The sequence below is a fragment of the Montipora foliosa genome, chromosome 11 (genome assembly GCF_036669935.1).
Source record: "Montipora foliosa isolate CH-2021 chromosome 11, ASM3666993v2, whole genome shotgun sequence".
Classification (NCBI taxonomy): Eukaryota; Metazoa; Cnidaria; class Anthozoa; order Scleractinia; family Acroporidae; genus Montipora; species Montipora foliosa.
In genome coordinates, this window is record NC_090879.1 from 24,257,398 (window position 1) to 24,280,409 (window position 23,012).

At 38.5% G+C, this 23,012-nt stretch overlaps 1 protein-coding gene across 1 annotated transcript in view; it reads right to left on the reverse strand.

The window, feature by feature from the left end:
* Positions 1 to 23,012, reverse strand: part of LOC137974910 (uncharacterized) — an 84,162-nt gene extending 61,150 nt beyond the window's left edge. Inside the window, exons 1-10 of the mRNA XM_068821919.1 lie at positions 22,690 to 23,012; positions 22,362 to 22,580; positions 16,171 to 16,323; positions 12,478 to 12,545; positions 8,265 to 8,326; positions 6,333 to 6,463; positions 4,429 to 4,536; positions 1,916 to 2,085; positions 1,096 to 1,294; positions 263 to 371 (exon numbers count right to left, since the gene is read on the reverse strand). Of these exons, the coding sequence (XP_068678020.1) occupies positions 263 to 371; positions 1,096 to 1,294; positions 1,916 to 2,085; positions 4,429 to 4,536; positions 6,333 to 6,463; positions 8,265 to 8,326; positions 12,478 to 12,545; positions 16,171 to 16,323; positions 22,362 to 22,580; positions 22,690 to 22,950 (1,480 nt within the window). The 5' untranslated portion in view covers positions 22,951 to 23,012. The remainder of the gene's footprint in view (positions 1 to 262; positions 372 to 1,095; positions 1,295 to 1,915; positions 2,086 to 4,428; positions 4,537 to 6,332; positions 6,464 to 8,264; positions 8,327 to 12,477; positions 12,546 to 16,170; positions 16,324 to 22,361; positions 22,581 to 22,689) is intronic.

Here is a 23,012-nt window from a genome sequence, read left to right on the forward strand (position 1 = left end):
AGTTTTGATGGTTTTGAATAATTTTTGTATGTTTTTGTGGTTTGTTTAAGACCCCTATATGCCCATCTCAATACCATAACTAGTTTCTCTCCAAATTATTAACTGAACCCTTTCACACACTTGTAGACTTTACTTTGACCAAGTCCAGATGATTAATTTTCCTTGTCAACAGGGAACCCTGAACTTAGTAAAGGACAAAACATTGTCACAAATCAAGACTTTCAACATCAGCAAACCGTGGATAAAGTTCAGTGTCACTCACCTAAAGTTAAAACCAGACCTGGAGCAGCTTCGCTTGACATAAGCCGTTCAGATGGCGACACACGATAAACAGCACCGTACAAGAGATTAACATGAATTGAGCAAGTGGGCTGCAAGAAAAAAATTGAATGGTAGTTTCAGTTCAGTTTAGTGAGATACATTGTAACACTCATTATTAAATTCTCAACCTCGGATAATGCCATTCTAGCTTTGTCCATGGTTTACTGAATCATTATACCTGCATTTGACCTTATGTGGAAATAAACGCAGCAAAGGTTGCTAAGCATAAAAGTATTGGCACCCGGAAGTCACATCACTTTCTGGTCATTTCTTTAACTTAAATAAAATTTAGCAAAACAGAAGTTTGAGAATATAATTAAACAATTATTCCATTCACCCTTGTTAGACACGCCACGCGCCTCATTGGCTATCTACCATTTCGTATCCAATGCAGGCTTATGGAATAATTGTTAAATATCGTCCATACCAATGACCATTATACTCAGTGTATCAGCTCAGTAAGCCGACCACGCAGCCTGACCTTTGCTAACAGCACCAAAACGTCCTAAGCTGCACTGAAAACACTCATGGGGGGTGAGTTGGAGGGGCAGCTCAGGCAATGGCAGATGGCAACAAAACAAACTGAACCACCAACAAACCATGTGACCTGAAGACCCCCCACACACTCGACCCCATTTTCCCAGCTGTGTGAGAAAAACATTTTCCGCTTTACTCGTTCCCCAGCCAGCTGAAAAACTCACTTGAGACATCCCCATTATCACTTTGAAAAATAAAAAAATAAAAAGATAAACAAGGGAATGTATTAACACTTACAAGATAACAGTAAATTCTCCCACCCCGGGTGTCCATAGTTGGGGATCGGATCCGCTGCCATGTTGCACCTCTGTTGTAAGTAATCAGTGACAAAAGATGTCTCTTGCCGACTGGTCCAGGAGTCAACTGGGTGGCAACATAAATACCACGCATGCCTTTCACTTTGTCTACATCCACGAACGCGTATGGTATCACAGTTCTACAAAAGAATGTACATATCAAGGCAATGACAGATTACAGTCCAGCAGGCAGGCATGTTAGAGTTGCAGGTCATTGTTTCACAATAGCAGAAACAAACCCTAACCTTTACTAAATCTAATATTAGGCCTAAAAAATAATATTTAAGCCTAAGGGTTAAGTCTGTACAGGTTTGGGTTGTTTCAGTTATGGTAAAACAAGGACCTGCAATCCTAACCGGCAACCTGCACTTAACACCCTCCGGCAATCAAATGGAACACATTTTTTGCTGGAAATTTCCAGAAATTAAGTAACTACCTTTCCACCAACTTGAAACCACGACATATACAAAAAACTATTTATTGCTTTAACAACTTCTTTGTCATGTGTGAATTTTAAACATTGTGGACCTTGGAAAAAAATTTCTCATATTCATTCAACAATAGGTTAGATGTAAGACTTGAGAATTTCTGGTGGTGCAAAGCGGTTGGTGAAGTATCAGCTGAGAGTCTAATGGAGGAGATGTCATTCATTTTTACTCAACAATACATACATAAATTTAAAGTAAAACCTAAAAATGGAAAAGGGATGTAAAAACAAGAGGATGGAAATCACAGAAAAAAGAAGAGCACCATTAGTTTACCTTAGCCATGGAGATGAAACATCTGTATACGGATTATGATACAAAACCCTCGGCAAGGACAGCTGATATTTTTGTCCGGTTGTATCAGACACATACATGTTGGATAGATTTTTTTTGTGGTTTATAACAATGAAAACAAAGTTGTCCACCACATCAAACACAAAAAAGTCCTGTAGAAAAAGATAACAACATTATGAAACTGCCAGGGAGAAATAACAATTACTTCTTTGGCAGAAAAATTAACCCATTCACCCCTAAACCGGCCTAACCGGCCATACTTAGTATTTTACTGTCTAACGCCAGACGATTTTACTCGTCAATGGGGTACCCCCAGGAGTCAATGGGTTCACAATAACTCAATGAGTGCAAGTTGGATATGATATGGTAAAAACGAGGCATGTAGCGCCGAGTTGGCTATATCCAATCTCATATCCAAAAAGCGCAAATGGAATCAAAATAAGGGCACTTATGTCGAGGTTTGACCCTAATTAGATGCACACCCAATTTTGACATCCAACACAAAGTGTCCCTTTAAGTCTAAGCATTTGCTACCTATTTTCAACAATAAGGTAAGGGTAAAGGTTAGCATTATTTTTAGCTTTGGGTAAATGCAGCAGTTAATCTTCACTTAAAGAGCAGCATTTGGGGGACACTTTGTGACATAAATTGTCTGTATTCTGAGACACAAATGATGTTGAAGTTGGCTAGAAGAGCAAGGGGACACTTCGTGACGCTTATTGAAATCCGCGTGCATCTAATTAGGGTCAAACCTGGACATATCTCAATAAGGGCCTCTTTGTAAGCCCAATAACCACAAGTAATTTTAATGGGTAAAGCTTTTGGGTAAATGCCCAGGGGTTTCAATAAACTTTGAAACTTTGAAGTTGGTACATGGTTTGCATAAAGTAACCAACAGCCACTCCTTGCTACTGTAGAAGAGGCCTCTTTTCGCTTGCGTTCACTGGGGTGACCAGAACGAGAAAAGACACCTCTGCCACGGGTTGAAACTCGCTATGTTTAGCCCACAAGGCAGTTACTTAACAACCAAATCCTCACACGATACTTCACATTGTGTGAGCTCACTTAACAAGATACTAATTACTGTAAAGGAATGCACAGAACAAAGAAAGTTCAAGTCACAGTCAGAAAATACATCCAGGGCTTGAAATTGCGACTTACTGGTCGCCAATGCGACCAAAATTGAGTGCTGGCGACTAGATTTTCAGGACTGGTCGCCAGCTGGCAAGTCACGTTTCTTCTGCTAACCCAGGATAAACAGTAGACAACTTTTGTATTTTAATCTTTATAATTATGATGAAATCGTTCAGAACTGGTAGCTAGAACACGACTCACCTTTCCCCATTAAAATAATGTATAAATACTACAAGAAAATCAGTTTGTCACATTATTAATTAATAGCACAAATGTACTTCGATACTTCGATCACCATATTGTTTCAGCGGGTTCGCGGGATCGTGGGCTTCATTTTTGTGCTTTTTAATAATTATGATTTTCCTTGCATGCAAAGTTGGCAACCCAAATTTATGATCTGGCAACCAAATTTTCCCCATTAGTCCCCAGCTGGCACCTGAGCTAAAAAGTTAATTTCAAGCCCTGATATCATGGAGCATGCAGTTTGAAGACTGCTGTCCAAGGCTGTGACGGCGATTGGATCAAAGTTTCAACCCTTGGCAGATGTCTCTTTTCCCGCACTCCTCAGCCCAGCAAACGCAAAAAGGAAAAAGACCTGTGCTAGCAGGGAACAACGTACATCTGTCACTTTCAAATTGAATTTTAATCTTAGGTTTGAAAGAACATGTCTTTAAATTACTTCAATTTAAGGGAAAAAGTAGCCAACTTCTCTGAGTAAAGCAAATAGCCAACGTTTGTTGTCCAATGTCGGTACCGAAACCACTGAATACCATTGCATTTTAATGGACAAGATAAAACATTGTTTGGCAGGCTAATCAAATAAAACATATTTAACAATATTATCATTCTACGAGGGTGCTGGATATCTAGCCTGAGTAGAATAATTGTTTTATTAAAAACTCCACCATCAACAACTCTGATTTTATTTATCTGCCTCAGTCAATTCCGGCTTTTGTCGGCCATTTTTTCTCAGAGCTAGGAAAATGTTTTCAGCTCGCTTTATTGCCGACGCATTCCTTGACCATATTAGGTACAGCGGGTATATGAACAGATAGCCTGTGTCTGGCGAGCCAATGAAAATGCAGGAAATCTGATATCTGTAGTTCAGTTTTAATAACCACTGTTATTCTCTGTCACGTTTTTTCCCCAAATGAGTCTCTCATCTGAAACTGTACTAAGACTGGCAGGGATGGCACAGCGGTGAGAGCACACACCCCTGGCGAATATAATGTGGCCCAGGTTCGATTCCCAGACTCAACATCTCAAATGGATTGAGTTTGTTGGTCCTCTCATATCATTTGACACATCAAATTGTAGATCATTGCGCTAACTAGATGTTGTAAAATAAAATATTGCCTTACCCGGCTTTCCTCATTCAGAGGGAACTGCGCTATGCCAAAGGTCCTAGGAATAGGATCAGTGTCGGTAATTCTGGCTACCTTCAGGGTAGGATTTTTATCATTTTCACTCTGCAAACAAAAGCAAGAAAGGCTTATTGAGTAAATCAGGACGGTTGAATCAATCACAAATGGCAAGGGGGTGGGGAGGGGGGGGGGGGGGGGGGTTAGGGCTTAAAACCACCTGGCCAGAGTCAAATCTGTAACTCTTCCTATCAGGTGGGGAAACGTTAATCAAGAAATAAATAGCTTTCTTGAAACTTGGATCGCGTATCAAGAATTGACTAGGTTTCAAATATCTAGAATCAACTTTAGTTTTAAGGGAATCGAGTCTTGATCCTCAACTTGATTCTTGATCCTTGATTCTTGCAAGGTTCGAGTACAGTGTTAACTTACTTTTGAAAGGTACTGTAAGTTTGTAAACTTAAACATGCAAATTGTGAACTCTAACACAAAAACGATCCTTGCGATATCTGTGCATTCAGCTCATGACGGGGGAAAAAATGAGTGGACAAGTCGTGTGCACCAATAACTTGAACGACTGAATGCACAGTCTTTTTTTTTTGCATGGATAAGTGCATGGCTGAACAGCAGATGAAAACTGTCGACAGATGAGACCACACATCCCCACAGCTAAGAAAAACGTTAGAATGGACGAGACCACTCGGCTGAATGGCTGGATAAAAAAAAAGAATGAACGAGATTGTACAGCTGTTGAAAACATTTGACTCAATGAAGCTTACAAGCATGCAGTCAAGAAAAAGAGAAAGATTAAATCTGAAACAAGAATCTAAACTACTTGACTCTGTAATGAGACCACAGTCAATCCTGAGCTCCCAGAACTTAGATACAATCAGCCACAGTCAATAGAGAGGAAAGACGTCATATTGCTAAATAAAGGCTCATAAAGATTTTCAATAATTAATCCAAGCAAACTAACCAACAGGAACAAGAAAGCGTTGAAACTATTCTTTTGTCAATTTAAAATATATGTAACACATCTAGGAACCTATCACTCAATCAATAAGGCAGCGCCTGTAATAAGAAAAAAGTCGGCTTGACATCAAAAACAGAATTTTTTTTGTTAGGGAGGCAGTGTGAACAGCTGAAATACATTCTGAAGCAAGAGGTAGCTCTAACCATGCACAGGGGTGGCAATTCTTTTTAACAGAAAGCATGATACATGCACATGGACAATTTTTTTTTTTTTTTTGAACGGATGCATCAGCCATGCGCACGGTTGGAACTTTGAGCCGTGCACACAACTTCTAACACCGAGCACATGGCTTTTGCCCAGTTATGAATGTCGTCAGGCTTTGAACGACTAATCGAAAGGAATGTTTTTGCCCAAGAGGTCACAATTGAGAGAGAGCCCTGGTGCTGTCTGGTCCACGTTTTGTGAACGACTTGAGTGTAAGTCAAAGGCTATCTTTTGGGCCTGGTTTTTAGTTCATAAAAGGTTGATTTGTACGTGGGTAAATTTGGTATCTGTGCAACCAAGTAGCCAACCAAGACATGAAAGTAGGTCACGATTTTTGTAAGTAACTTCAAACTCTTGACAACCCTGCAAACAACAACAACAACAAAACAACAAACATCTTTATTTATACCATACAATAACAAGAGAGAGAAGAAAAAAAAAGGACAATTCATATGTAAGGTATAAAGCCACCTAGAAAATAACTAAGGAGCTAATCTCAATACTATTCGTGCTAAGATGGGACAGCTGCAAAAGATCCAGCACCAATAAAGGAGGGTTTCATTATTCACTATGCTCCACCACAGTGTGAACCAAATATTTCATGTCTCAATAGTGGCAAAACACACAAGTACCTGAAAACAATTGCAAAACTTGCTTGCTTACTTACCAGTCGAGTGGTTACAAACATGTAGTTTTTCATGACTTCAAATTCCTCCAGCACATAGTCGTTAAATAGTGCTTGGAAGAGGCTACCATCACGGAACACATCAACAGTAGTTCTGTTGTGTCTTCTTGTAGCTGTGAAACAAATGGACAACTTACGTTCATAGCATTGAGTAATGTTTCACTCGAGTTTATAAGATGAGAGTTACTGGGAGTTGACGACAAAAGGGAAAGAAATCTAATTGCAGTGATTTATGTTGACTGGTGCATAATATACACCATATGAAGGAACTGCCAGTAAAATGCAAAATAAAAAATAATATTATATTAAATGATGTGTCTCACACAACTCTGGGAGCGATTGTCAAGCAGGCTGCCACAAAATGCGTAAGTACCAAAGACAAAAACAGGCGATAAACAACTTTAACCCATTCACCACTAAACCAGCCTAAACTGGCCATACCTGGTATTTTACTCTAACACCAGACGATTTTACTCGTCAATGGGGAACCCCCAGGAGTCAATGGGTTAAAAGCATTACAGTAATTTGATCTCTGAAATTTCAACAAAGGCCTGAGTAAAGCATTACCGTAATCTAACTTGCTTTCGATAAATGCGTGTAGCAGGGTGAGTACAGGGTAAGTACATGTTTGTTTTTGTTTTTTGTTTTTGTTTTTGGTTTTTTTGGTTTTTTTTTTTTTTTTGGGGGGGGGGAGGGGGGGTTGTACAGAATAACTATGTTCTACTTCTTTCGCTCCTCAGCCAGTGGAAAATACACTGCACAAAATTTTGCATGCTGTAGAACGCACTCAATTAAGTTTAGTATACACAACTGTTTTGATCAGTTACTTAAAGGGGCAACATCGCACTATTTCAGTAGTCAACTTTCAGTCAAAACACTAAAACATGTCTTTGCATCAATCAAGACCAAAAAATAATGGTGTAGTTTTGTTGCCAATAACAATTAAAGTGCAATAAAGCTATTCTTTGTTATTTGCATCCATGGATGCTGAGGATGGATTTGGATTGAAACTTGAAAAAACTGACCAGGTTGTTTCAAGTTTGGAGATGGTGTCCACAGAAACTTGTCAAAAACTGAATATGACTAACTCTTTGTGCAATAAATGAATTTCATACAAAAATGTATCTTGTCAGTGGGTTGTCAGGAATGTTGCATGTGTGAGCTTACGTCCTAATTTAGATTTTTTCTCAGCTTTGGCCTAAAAACAGCAAATTTAGCCAAAACTAACTCGAAACTAACGGGGTATTTACATGGGACCGGGACGAACTCAGACTGGTATGAACTTACACCAGTATGAAATTTTTGAAGCCATTTCCGTGAAACCGGGACAAGATGCTTGGTACCTGGTTTCAGGATGAAATGATATGTTTTGTCTAATCAATACATGGCTTACCCACAAGCACAAAGGCTTAAAATTTCTGGACCCCGTCTGAGATTTGTTATCATTTACCAGAGACAGATACAAACTCTGGTTTCAGACTGGTCTAGAGTTCATTTTCAGGGCGGTCTCATGTAAACACAAAAAGTAATGTATGGAGGATGATACGAACTCAGGCCAGACTGAGTTTACCCCAGTAAACACCCCCCTAATACTGTATTCACCTGCCATGCTTGTAAAGTTAAGGATTAATGGAACCGTCTCCCATGACTGTTTCAGCAATTTATTTTTTTACTTTTAGAACATAAGAAATTTCAAACATATCAACTGCAGATTGGACATAAAATTTATCCATCTGATAGCCTGCTGGTATACAGTACCGAAAACAATAGTTAAAGCGAAAGTGAAAAGTAGTCACCTCCCCACTTCAGGCCTCGCTACATCCTATCACTAGTCATTATCACTTCAGTGAATAATATTATTTTTATAATTATTAATTAAAGAGATTTTAAAAAGTACACAAGACAATGTCTTACCGCGGTCTGCACTAAACTTTTCAACAAATATTGTGGTGTTGTCATGAACATCCTCCACCCCCCTGAAAAATAACAGCAAAAAGGCGTCACCAAAAAACATGACCTTGACGTCTTTATGGTGTTCTGGTGAGAACTACTGGGAGCGCCAGCATGGTGACTGAGACTTCTAAGTTCGCCATATTTTATCATCTTATCAAATAGTTAAATATTTGCTATTTAATGGTTCCAAAATTATTTCTAATGGGGCCTTGGACAGTTATAGCAAAACTGTTATCTCAAAGGAACGAGTTATTCCAAGCAAGTTGCTCGTTTCGCTTTTCTTCGTCCCTAGCTTCCACTACAAGATGTACTCAAGTCAGCCGAGGTTCAGGAGATGCTCTTCAAAATGGCTTAGGCACGGTTTTCTGCTTCTACAGAGAACAGAATTGGATTTTCCTAGGGATTTGGCCATTTGTAATGGATGTGGAATCTAACCCAGGAGATTTGACTCCCCATTCTGAAGAATGACTAGGGAGAAACCAAAACTGCATAATTTCATCTGCAGGCAGTTATGCACATCAAAACGCAGAGCCGATTGTTTATTCTTCCCAATATCTACTCTCCTTGAAGTCATGTGCATCACTACTGCCCCAGGATGTCAAGAACTGCCTTTCTGACTTGGGAATACCATGGCGAGAGACGAGGGGTTCTAGCTGGAAGACAAAGTAAAGAGCGGCATTATAATCTTTGCCAGATACCTTCTAGAATTACTTTACGCTCCATTGAAAATGACAACAAAAGACCTACTCACAGGACCGTCCTTGAGGCCTCATAGCCTACCTAGATCGATCTCGTCAATAATCCTTTGCGTCGTTTACCATTTAACAGCTAACGGACAACCCAAGAACATTGTTTTGTCCAACTAAGGGACATGAGGCAACAGATAGCGGGAACTGTGGAGCTAGAATGTTCTTTGCTCAAAGGGTTTCGACATGGTTGATCATTCCATTCTTCTGAGGGAGTTGGCGTGTTTCGATATAGTAAAAAAGTCTCTGATTACAAGCCAGAAGGCCCATCAGGCCAGGACATTGTTCTTTGTGTCCTTTTACTCAATTATGTATGTTGTTTGTGTCCTTTTACTTGATGATTTCAACATAGTATCACAAAGTGCCCCCTTGCTCTTTCTTCTTAACTTCAACATTGCTTGTGTCTCAGAATACAGACAAATTGTTTAAGTCACAATGTGTTCCCAAAATGCTGCTCCTCGTTTACTTTACGCTAAAAATAATATCAATGTTTACCTTATTGTTGCAAATAGGTAGCAAAAGCTTAGATTTCAAGGGACTCTTCATGTTGGATGTCAAAATTGGGCGACCATCTAATGACTTGCATTTCTGGCCACACCGTAGTTTTTCAGTTACAAGACGCACCTTTAATTTAAGTTTCAAACTTGATGGCACTTATGTTGCAAACTGAAAATCTCATCGAAATACTCGCTTGTAAGATGCATCTCGCATAAAGGAATATGGTTCAACTCATCGCTAGTTTTGCTGTCTCAAATTTAGATTGTAGTGCAAGTCAAAAGCAATGGCAAAAGGAAATTCAACTAGAATTTAGAGAAAAACCTTTAAATCCTGGTGTTATTAGTACTAGCTTTCTTGAGGGTGTTTTTGTTGTACAACGCTAAGAATTGAAAGGCCATCATCATGAATGTTGCTGTGAGGGCACCATTTTGGAATCGCAGTAACAGGAAGACTGGGGCGAGCTGAACTACAAGATGGCCACAAAGGGGCTGCACGAGTTTTGTTGCAAAAAGATGCACCTTCAGTTTAGATCACGTCTGGGGCCAACAAGCAATTTCTTTGAGAAAACATGCTGCGCCTCATAAGCGAAAAACTATGGCGAGCACGTCATACAGGGGTTTCAATAACTTTAAAGCGAGTTGGCAGAAGTACTCAATTATAACAAACTTAAATTTAAGGTTGGAAAAATCTGTCTTTAATTCCTTCAATTTCAGGAAAAAAGTAGCCATCTTCTTTAACAGATGTAGCTTTCTGTCCCTTTTTGGTACTTATTATTGACAGCAATGTTATCTCTGATTCTAACTTTCTTTCTGAATTATGTTCCCATTGTTCATAAAGTAAACGTGTAAACATTCCTTACTCTTTACTTCAACGACTGTTTTTTCTCACACACAACTGGGAGCCAAGCAAGCTGACCACACAGCTTAACCTTTATTAACACAACCAAATGTAATACACACATCATAACAGACCTTATCGAAAAACTCACGAACACTGTTTTCAAACTGGATGGAATGGGCCAATGGAATGTGATAAACATCCTAAAAAAGCTACAAAGCTGCACTCAAAAGACTCATCAGGGGAGGGTCAGAGGGGAAGGTCAGGCAACGGTGGACTCAGGGTTTTATTAAGGGCCGGGCACCAGGCAAATTGACTGGCTGTCGACGTGACTTTACCCGGCTGCTTCTCAACCAACTCTTTTTTTAAGCAAAGATTGATTTAAAAAATACGGCTTTGTCCTTTTCTTGATCTGTCTTCTGTTGTCAAAATGTCATAATTTCATATGCTGCGTTCAATTTCATAAGCTTCATTCAACTCCCAACAAATCGCCCCATAAAGCATTGCAAAGAGAATTGTGCTCCATAAGAAAACTTCCTGAAGTGTCCCAATGTTAAGTGTTTTGCCATGGCATCCCAGAAAAGATCACGGTCGAGCGCCACCAGCTGAGAAAAGACCACGGTGTGACTGAACCTTTACCGATTACCGGTTGGGTGTGATCACCACTAACACCCAACCGGTAATCGGGGGGGCGTGGGTTCAGGTCCCGCTCAGGGCATGGAAAGTTTTTCTCCCAATGAAGGTGTCTTCAAGGGGTTGTCCGTCCTTGGTCCTTTCAGACTTCATTAATTAATTACATTTTGCTGAGGCTTGGACTGTGAATCCATTTGTGATCCTCCTGGGGGGCAGGGATGCGCTGTTGGCTCGAGAGACCTTCTTAACTTGTATACAAATTGTCCTCTTCTCTCTCGTCCGCCCGTGAATCATCGTTCTGGTTGATCCAGCGTCATCTAGTTGGGGAAAAACATGGGCCCAGGATGACCACGTAATTCCCATTCACTATCCAGATTGGCCATGTAGCCAGCATGGTTGCTCTGATAGTGTAGTGGTGATCGCACCCAACCGGTAATCGGGGGGCGTGGGTTCAGGTCCCGCTCAGGGCATGGAAAGTTTTTCTCCCAATGAAGGTGTCTTCCAGGGGTTGTCCGTCCTTGGTCCTTTCAGACTTCATATATTATATGTATATGTATATGTATATGTATATGTATATATATATTATTCATTCAAAATATTTCCTGTTTCTGTTTCTGTTTCTGATTGGTTAAAACCACAGGCATAATTCACCATAACCAGCTGCTGTTCACCAAATTTGGAAAGAGACTTCGTCTTAATGAATCAACCACGTCAAAAGTGCAGCCCACTGCAGATTATTGAACCAATGACGTCAAAAGTCCAGCCTGCTGCAAATTATTGAACCGTTGACCGAAAAAAGCTGGGGACGAGATTGTGTTGTTTTTGTTGAGCAGAAAAATGGCTGCGAGTAGGTTTAGAAGTTTGAGCGAAGAAAATATTTTGAATGAATAATAAAGCAATTATTGAATTCGGCTTTCATAGAATATGAAGAATTCGGCAGATCTCTGAGGATGTTATCCACCTCGGCCTTCGTGGATAACACTCTCCTCGACCTGCAGAATTCTTCATATCCTACTCAGCCTCATTCAATAATTGCTAAATATTTACACATTTATGTCATTAAATATTGACAATAGTTTAACCCATTGACACTTAAGAGAGGGACTTAATAGATATTACTCTGTCTAACGCCAGAGGATTTTACTCATCAATGGGCCAAGGACGGTCCAGGGGCCTGTTTCTCGAAAGTCCCGAAACTTTACGGGCCATTCTCAGGTGTCACAATTTCTTCTGTATCTCAAGAACAGAGAGGATTTAAGTCGTCAAACTTCACAGACCCTTTTCTTTTAGTCAGTTTGAAAACATGTTAAAAGATCAGCTTTCCAAAACAAGCGGGTTGGCAGTTTCACAAATGGCTTTTCGGGCCTGAAAAGTTTCGGTACTTTTGAGAAATGGGCCTCAGGTGTCAATGGGTTAAGCTAAAATTTACAAAACTAAAAGCAAAAGAAAATTTTACTAACCAATGAAAAGACTTGACATTGCCGACACAGAACTTAAAGGTACTACCTTTATCATTAGACCACCAAAGCTGTTAGAATAAAAGTTTTGAAAATGCAAAATTAAAACATGAGCAATAACTATTAAAACATCAGCAAAACATGTTTTGAAAAAATAAATATTATTGATCAATATCTCACGATCATGAAGGCTTTGTACTCACTGGAAAAACAATAATTATTAAAATCTTGATGAAGATTGTCCTGGTGAGTAGTCCTCAAGCGCTCTTGCTTATGACACAAAGCAGTTTTGCTATGCGCATGGCTTACAAAAGCTTTTGCCCCCTTGCAACGCCCAAGATATGCTTTTAGGCAAACATGCACTTATGATCATAAGCTTTCATACCAACATGGCCAAAAACAGTTTCATTACGCATTATCGTCATTGTGTAAATAACGTAACTTGGTGGAATTAATGTAGTTAAGCTTTTAATACCTCTATATATTTCTATTAAGTTTTGAACAGTACCGCTCAGAGATAAGCGAACCACCAAACACATTTCAAACTAGTCTTTCACTAGTTTGCGTTTGACTTTCAACGTGTTTGCGTTGAACGCAAACGAAAAAACGTTGACCTAAGTCATTAACTTTCTGAAGCATTTGCATTACAAAAGGTTCAATGATGCATTTGAAAAGTGATGTCACAAAATAAAACAGTCTCGTCGTCCGACTGTGCAAAGTTCAGCTTTTAGCCTATTATACACAAAAAGGTGAATGTTTTCGGATTTTTTGCACGTCTCATAGCTGTGTCATGTAAACTAAAGTTTGGAGCGAATAAAAACACTTCAATGACAAGCGTAATGTAAAATCCATACTTTAACTAGACGGCAAGCAGTTGTAAACACACGATTGTCAGACATCTGTGAATGGCTTAAATTCAACTGTCTTGCAGCTTTTAACTACGTGAACCCAAAGCACCGGGGACAATGATTTTGTCATCATTTGGAGTGGTCTTTTGCTTAAAAAATAAAATCATTTGAGATATACAAGAACGAAAATACACGTTGCACTGTTTCAACATGAAGATGCAAAAATTTGATGTGACAAGCCGACTTAACTTTACTTTCCGTACGAAAACGACCGAATTAAATGATTCAGTTTAACTCATTGAACTCTCCAATTAAACCCCAAAAAATCCCGAAAAAAAATCTTATTAATACCTCGTGAAACTGAATGATCCTTCAGTTCCTTTTGAGACAAATTAAACATCAGTAGGGAGGTGATGAAAGGTCACAGCACCACAAAAGGTCAACATCACGCAACGTTTTACGGATTAGTCTGCCGAATATCTTACTGCTCTAGTCAAGTGCAAGACAACTTTAAAAGAAAGATTGTGGCGAACTACCCATCGTAGTTCACTGAGAAATTTGGTTTGAACTCAACATTCGCAGAATGTGGAAAGCGTATAAAAAATATGCACTCCATCTAGAGAGAGTCTCCGTCGCAGCACGTGCCGCTTTGCTGAAAGATCTTTTAGTTTCGGCCCAAAACAAACTAAATTGCTCCATAAGGTACCGTAATATTGATCAAAAATTATTTCAGAGTTTTATAATGACCGAGAATCTGTTCCGCGGTCGTTCCTCGCCAATTACGTACGTGTCAAAACTGATTTCATTATTTCATTTTGTGTCGCAACTAAAAATACAATTCCAAGGTGTGAAAATGAATAACAAAGACCAAACGCATTGAAAAGAAGTTACTAGTTTGCAAACATGTTGGTTTTATTTTCAAACGTGTTGACTATTCGTTCTCAACGCATTGTCAACGTGTTTGATGGTTTGCTTATCTTTGAGCGGTACTGTATTTATCCTAAACCATCTATTATTACATACCCTTTTAATAATTAACAATTATTCTTTGAAATCGAGGTGAATAGTGGCAGAATATTTATCGAGCTACAAAGCAGCGAGATTAAAATATTCTGCCACTATTCATCCAGATTGAAAAGAATAATTATTGTGTTAGTATATACTCACGAAGTGATCTCAGCAACAACTGCAGAAGAAACCATCCAAAGTTGATTTAACTGACATCTCAATTCATGCGTGGAAAATTTGCAAGCGGCACAAAGCATGCACAAAAGTGTTTACAGAAGCTTCAAACATGGCAAATCTAAATAACCTTCGTTAAAATCCTCTTCACAAACAGCAAAATGGTCATTTAACACCGTTTAAATCAGCAACCTAAATCGGAAGTCTATTTGTTAAAACATTTTTAACATTCGATCAAAGCTTTAGAGGTTCATTTGAAATGGAATTTGTACGAGTGCAGTTGGTAAAGGGTCCAGAAATGGCTGCTCTAACCGAGGTGAGCATTGGGTTGTTGTAAAATGACCAGTCTTGTTTCCTTGCAACCATGCAGAACTTTCTTAAACCATTTTTTTCAATTCCTCGATTTCAGCAACAAATTATTTTGTTTTGCTGGGCGACCAGTCCTACAAAATAGAATTGCTCCGAGTGAAACAAATTGTTGGCATGAAGCTTAACGTTGTTTAATTTTCAGCAATAATTATCTGGAAAAACAAAGTCAAACACTGGTTGGCAAAAGTATGAACTCTTCTCTTACCTTTGAAAACATTCAGGCCAAATTTTGTGGCCCTCTTTGTGTTCTGTAGCACAGCATCATCTTGTATTCTCAATATTCCGATTCAGAAATGCTGAAGAGTTTACGCCGGCCATTTTGTTTTGTTTGGATCACACATTATCCACTCCTTGGGGAGTGAATAATGCTCAATTAGCGTGAGATAGCCAACCAATCAGATTGCTTGAAACACCCACGTCACTGAGTGAGTATATACTAAATATATTTATACTCATTACTGTAATGCACAATTCAGCCCTAATTGGCTGCAACATACACTGTATTATCTACACACTATTGCTCAATTATTCGCATTCTTGAAATTCAAACACACACCTATTTCAGAGTATATATAATTACAAATTATTTATGTCACTTTTGTTAATTTCTTCACATTTGACAATCACATAACATCATTAATAAGCCACGTAACACTTTTATCATTAAAGTGGTACTATGATCAAAAAATCATTTCCTTTTTTTGTTCAGATTTCGAAAGTGCATTCGCTCAACACCTAACTGGCAAAATTTTGAGCTTTGAGTTTTATCCAAAGGCTGTCTAATTTGAGTGTAAGTTTTGGATTTCATGGTCCGCCATTAATCACGTTCAAAACTGGCCGATTAGACCTCAGAGGGTTGGATCTAGAGAAAATGACGTCATTTACTCACTGGGTTAAAATTTCAGCGTGTAAACGCAATTTATTATATATGCAAAACACGGGTTGAAAAGTCTGAAAGCCCGAAACTCCCGTGCTGCATATTAATTAGGCCGCGTACACACGCATTGCATTCTTAAACTAGTGAGTGAAAGACGTCATTTTCTCCTTGACCCAGCTCTCTCAAGATTTTAAAGTTAGTAATGGCAGACCAATAAATAAGAAAATTCCAGCTAAAATAAACAGGTGTCTTTTTAAAATCAGAACTTAAAAGTTGGGTGAGTTAGTGTTTAGTTAACATAGTTTTGAAATCCAAAGGAAAAACAAAATTTTTTTTGGTCGTAGTACCACTTTAATTCAAAATCAATCTTTATCCCTGAACACTCCAGACAAGCCTCAATGCTAAACAGTAATTACTTACAGATTCATTGGCATTGTCATACGCCATGGCAAAACGGGAGTTTGTTGGATGAAATGCAAAGTAAGATGGCACAAAGTCAACATGCTTCAGGTGAAAATTGTCAAGATCCTCAGTGTGATAAATCACCTTGTTTTTTTTATCTGCAAGAATACACTGAAAAGAAAGAACATCATAAACATAAAAATGTTAAATACATTTTTAAAACAGATCAATGTTAATAATAATAAATTAATTTTTTTTATTATCAGAAAAACTAACGCGGAGAGATTTCGACGTTTCGATATCCTGTCATCATTATCAAGAAAATGAAGAAAATTTACATAAGTAAGTAGTCAAAAAACAGTCCATCTTTCCTTGGCATTTCCATTTTCTGGTATACGAGTTGCTCCTGATTAAAAAGTACAGACCAAGCCTTAACATCCAATCAGACTCAATACGTGCTAAAGTTTTTACTTGACTTTAGGTTTTCCTTTGTGTGAGGTCACTGGATGATTCACTGGCTTAGAACAATAAACTACTGTTTTTGGTTTAGTTTTTTGACTACTTACTTATGTAAATTTTCTTCATTTTCTTGATAATGATGACAGGATGTCATCGAAACATCGAAATCTCTCCGCGTTAGTTTTTCTCATAAATTTAATAACAAAAGTCAATCTTATACGTTTTTTATTATCATTACCATTATTATTATTATTATTATTATTATTATTATTATTATTAGTTTTTTAACACAGCTTTCGCTGCAATAACAGAGGCATCAGGCCACTTCCTACGGCCTCATATGACCTCTAGTTCATCCCACATCCCAAAACCCTTAATGCATTCCCTTTCCAGGACTCTTCGTAGAATCCATGCAGATCCCAGTTTGCATACCTTTCACAGGAGCTCAAGGTCACGTGTCATGCCAACTAAATTTAGCTGTTCGATGAGCCCTTTTGGGATTGTTCGTAAGGCACCTATAATGACTGGCACCACTTTCAGTGAGTGATTAACCCATTGACTCCTGGGGTTCCCCATTGACAAGTAAAATCATCTGGCATTAGACAGAGTAAAATACTAAGTCGGTTTAGGGTGAATGGGTTAGTCGGACATACTCTTCCAGTGAGTATATAATCTTCTTGAAGTGCCAGATTCTTTTCATATCTTTCTTTAGGTCCTGGTATTTGTCCAGCTTTTCTCTTTCCCTGTTGCTGACTCTGGTGTCAAACGGACGTGCAACATCAATAATGAACCACTCTTTGGCCACTTTATCAATGACAACAATGTCTGGTTTGTAAGCCTTAATATTGCCTAATCTGTCTGTATCTTGAAATCCCACAGTATCTTGGCCTTCTCTGATTCAAGTTTAGGTTTGGGTTTGTGATTATACCACTTGATTTCCCTCTCAAAACCTAATTTCTCACAGAGCTGCCAGTGGATAACTTGCACTACTTTATTAAACCTCCAGCCCTTGAAGTACTTCTGTACCAGCGTCTTGGATTCCGCCACTATCTGCCCCCAGTTTCCTCCTTTTCGCCACACATACGACACACTGGTGACCCATCTTGCTTATGCATTTTGCTCTTGATGCTGTTAGTTCTTAGCACTTCATCCTTCACAGCTGTTAAGAGTCCCTCTTTTCCCTTCAGCTTTCCTTTTCTAAGCCCTCCCCAAGACAGTTCATCTCTGTCTTGCTCAGTACTTTTGCAGAAGTTTCAGAGAGCCAGCCTAATTCATTCCAGCGTTCCTCTCTTTTAGTAGGCCTTTTTCCTGAACTACGTTGATGAGATTGTCATAATTCTGCGGAACCTCCAGAAAGTGAAATGGAGTTTTTGTTTGGTTCACAGCTCAAATACCATTATATCTTTTTAGAGGTTCCTCAGTAAAAAGATTGGTACATATTCCATTGCTTTCCATCAGTATCAAGTTGGTTGGTTATGTTATGCATAATTGATGCAGTTTAGTTGACGGAAGCCAGAATGCATGAAAATCGTAGTAAGCAGACCTTCGTCACTTCTACTTATGTACTCTAATAGACTATTAGTCTCAATTCCTACACATTCTTCAACTCCAATCAGTCCTCTTCCACCTTCTGATCTTCTGACAAAGACTATCCCCATCTGCCTGTGGGTGAAAGGCTTGATATATCAATAAAAGCTTTCTTGTTTTTCTGTCCACTTCCTGCAGTTTTCTTGGGTCCAGTCCATTATGCCAGCACTGTAGCTCTTGAATTGATTGCCTTAACAATATTGCCGCCATTAAGTTTGGACTCAAGGATCTTTATTATCATCATCATCATCATTATCATTACAATTTATGCAGACATTCACAGGTACTTGATGACTGGGTTGGGTATGCAATGTTGTTGACCATTGAAATTGGCTTTATAAGCATCTAAACCTTGTCGTGCCAAAGCCAATTTGTTTTTAAAGAGATTTCTTAAAGCATGAAATGGAAAAAAGCAGATAAAATCTGACGTTTTCATAGTAGTCAAGACTCCATTATCAAGGAAAAATTTCATCAGATAATACAAATTACAGCATTTAAGGCGATTTTTTAAGGCCAAGAATTAACAAGGGTGCAAAGGTATGAATGGAGTCTGATTGAAAGTTGAGATTTGGCTTTAAAGCTCTTATGAAAAGTATTTCGTGCACTAAACAGTCATTTTTTTTTTTTTGCATTTCTTAAGCACTTCAAAATGCACGTTACTGAGGCATTATCCCGTGCTTATTCTTGTACTGTTTGGCAATGGCAGAGGATTGTTGTTTATGTCCTTTTACATGATTACTTAAATGTCCGTGTGTGTAACATACATGACCCGCATCACACAGGCCACATTGAAAACTATAAACATGCTGCTGATTTACAATAATTATGGGTGGCTTTGTTTCTTTCACATTTAGCTCTCGTTCAATTTTTCTGCTCCCAAACACAGGATGGATGGTGGTATGTACTTTCCCACTCAGATCCTTAAGTTGTTTCCTCACAATATCAGCTGAGATTTGATCTTTAAAGGCCCATTTTCACCCTGAATACATTGTGCACCTGGAATGATTTTGTGTATCACGAAATTACAAAAACTCAAAAAACCTCAGAAAGCCTTTCAGAATCTTCTTCATCAAAAGCTGTCCGTCCATAAATCTTTTAGGTCCCGATTTGAATGCGTTCTCTACTTATCATTTCATAATTTTATCGTAGTATGTTTTGTCTATATCTTTTTAAGAAAGCTTTTAATTTGTAATTTTATATTCTTATTACCCTATTTACCCGTGTATAAATTGATCCTGTGTATAAGTTGACCCCCCATTTTTGATGGCAAAAAAAGCACTTTCTTAATTTTTTTGTTAAATGTTCATGGGATACTTAATAGTTTGGTGGTTCAGCAGTTGTTGTATATGTGGGCAATTTGTCCTCAAGTTTCAAAAAGTTCTCAGAAAATCGAACATGTAAACCCTAAAACTAACCTGTTTCCTTGTTCAGGAATAAAGGGCTTTAGAGAATAAGCACAACAGCACAGAAGCAGGAGTCAATCTTTGAAAATGACTTTTAAAATGATGCAAAATGTGTTAGGTTTAATTGGTCCTTGATTTATGATATCTCACATGTCAAACAAAACAAAAAATTCATAAACCAAACACTACAAAGTTTGCAAAAGCATTTAAACCAGCCAGGTTTGTATAAAGAATAAAAAATAATCATTACCCACTAGCATTTTCACGCAACGCAAGTGATGATGCTTGCACGCAAACATGAGGTATTGCGCCAGGTTACTAAGCAGTTGAACGATCATGTTTTATATTTGAAGAAACAGAAACAGAGTGCTAATAAAAAGTTTTTCATTCGTTTTCCTGCATTTGGGGGCTCCTACCCAATACCCTCTGGTGACTTGAGTTTACAAATTGTAGACTTATCTTTCTCAGTTAGTCGCCTTTTGGCGACTTCAGTTATTTTTTTTCCTAATTTCGAGCCCTGTGGCACAACCAACACAGCCCTCCATCCCTTAATTAATTGCCTTAATTACGGAAAGCACCTACTGCTGCCATTGTGCATAAATTCTGCACAGTGCTCGAAATTTTTAAGAAGTCCAGGTTGTCCCTGTTTCAAAAGCCAGGCAACTAAACCTGTAAATTTGGTTGCCCTGATAAATGCTTGGCTGCTCATCGGGAATTCACTACGATTAAACACAAAGACACACTAAAAAGACATGGCACCTTAGGCACATGCAAATGATTTATCAATAAACCATGGACACAATCGAGCTCTGTGGTAATTTGTGCAATAAAAAAGCCCCTTGTGGCAATGTGTCCGTAATATATCATAAAATGTTATCTGTTGTTCCTTTTTTTAACTCCCCAGTCCCTTTTTCTTGGGCTTCCGTCACTGTATTGCTGTCTGTTGATCACCATCTTGGATAATTAATCAGTCGTGCTTGAATACTATATGTAAATTTGAATTTTTCTATCAGACAACTTTTTGTAAAAGCCACAGGTATTCAAAACAAAGGAAAATGCTCAACTGAGGCAAATTAATTATTGTTACCTTCACACAACTATCAGACATTGACAAAAGAAAAGTGTCGAGTGAATCAGGTGCTGCTTATGTAAAACTTTTTTTTTTGGCTGGGTTGTCCATTGTTTTTTCTTCGGCGAACCAATCTTTTCATTTTACCAAAAACTAGTAGCCTGGTAGCTTTCTGGTCCTCTGGGATGACCAGACGACCATTAATTTCAAGCACTGTCGATTGCGCATCTTGATAATACAGGGATATTTTTGCAAGGTCTAAAACTAAGCAGAGCTTAGCAATTGCTGTTGGTATTCAAAAAGAAATTTAGGGGTAAACATGCATTTTTCAGAGATTCAGAGATGACAAGCTTTAATTTGGAAAAGAACACCATATATATATATGCATTGCTTAGTATTTTAAAGCTTTTTACAAATATTGTTGATTAATTATCATTGAAAAATGCGTGGTTACCCCCAATTATCTTTTTGAATTTCAATTTCCTCAAAATCTGCTTTTCCCCCATATTCAAAAACCACACAAAATCTTTGCATTTGTCGGTACCATCCTTAATTGCAAATACCTTTTTGAAAATATTTGGGCGAGAAAAGTATGCAAATAGCTTGAAAACATCAAATGACTTTTAAATGGATATGAGCTAAGATCAACCCCACTTGTAAATCAGCCAGTTGTTCACAAGTTATCACTTCTAGTTACGACTTGAGCCATCAGCATATATGTAAACTACGTTACTGACGCTCTGATCATAAATGCCCTTTGTTTGGACAACAGAAACTCACTGAGAACAAGTTTAAAATATGTAATTATAATTTATGCTCACGCATAAACGGAGCTCAATGCAAATGAATTGATCAAGGAAAAACAAGTGAATAAAACAGTAAATACAAACTATTATTATTTTGAAGAAACTAAAAATGGATGGAAACAGTTTTGCTTGCTATCAATGTACTGGCAGTGGTACCCAGACAATCTGTCAACATTTAGGGTCACTCACAAAAAAGAGTCATAAACTGGAGTTCACAGAAGGCCGAAGTGAGAATAATTGTCGTTCGTGAAGTGCATTCCGGTAGTTCAAAGAAACCACTTGAAAATAGTCTTCTGTTCCATGACAAGCAGCGACGTACGATATCTTGAACGTTGAGTACAGTATGGACCAAGAACACTATCTTGCTAAACTGAGCCAGTGCAAGTATCATGAGAATTTTAAAACTTCATGTTCAGGAGAGCTGATAGTAAAGCCATAATTAAACAAAATGAACTTCCTCAGAAACACTTTTAAAACGAGACACAGAGGAAAAAACTATGCAAGTGGGCTGTATTCTGTACAAAATTATACTCTTAAACAAAGCATCCAGCCCTGTATTCCGCGACAACGCAGACAATGCTCGATCATCACATGCGAAACCAATTTTTTTCCTGTTTCACTCTCCCAACGACGCAGCACCACGGTTTCTGTACTAGAAATCAATTTACATTACACGCAGGAGAACACCATGAATACGAAACCCCTTACAAACGAAGCCAGTTTTGAATGATGTAACGTGACTATTTTACCTTCCTGCATAACCTTCACGTGTTCGATTACAATATCATGTTAACAACAAAGCGATCAGCGGCTAAATATCAAAACGAATCACACAAAAGCTGCATCTACAAGAATTATGTCTATGCGTAAGACTTAAATACTTACGAGTTTTGGATCCGCTTTGGAGCAATAAATGTGATCAATAAGTCGCTTTGCTTTCCCGTTAGGAGCCAACTGATCTAGATCTGTGAAGTTCTTGCCGTAATCTCTTGAAACAAAAACTTTACTCTTTGCATCTTTCTTGCCAAGAAGGAATATGACGTTTTCTGTCTCGTTGTTTACGGGCCAGTACATGAAAAGCGTGTCGAAGTTTCCCAGTGATTGCTACAAGGAACATGTAATCAAAAAAGCGACTGGTCAAAAAACTCGTCTTCTCAATTCGAGCCCTGCTAACCAAAACTTAAATCATTGAAAAACACGAGGTAAAACTCACAAAAGATTTCGCAGGTTCAGGGGTCAGAACTGCACGACGAAACCGATGATGCAAGTTTAGATCTTCTTCAGTTTCACGGCCCTCCACGTCGGGCTCGTAGCCTTCCCGCCTTATCTCTCGAATACCTTCGGGTAGAGTATACGGCGAGGTACCTTGCACGAAGAGATTCTTTGGAACCCTAAACGGTCGAATGCAATTTGCAAACGTCGGCAGAAAGGCTCCAAGAAAAAGGTAAACACAAACATTGGTACGAAGCGCCATGCTTGAGCTCGAAAACGTGCACGTTGCAACTAAGAGCAGTACAAGGATTTGACGCAGGAACG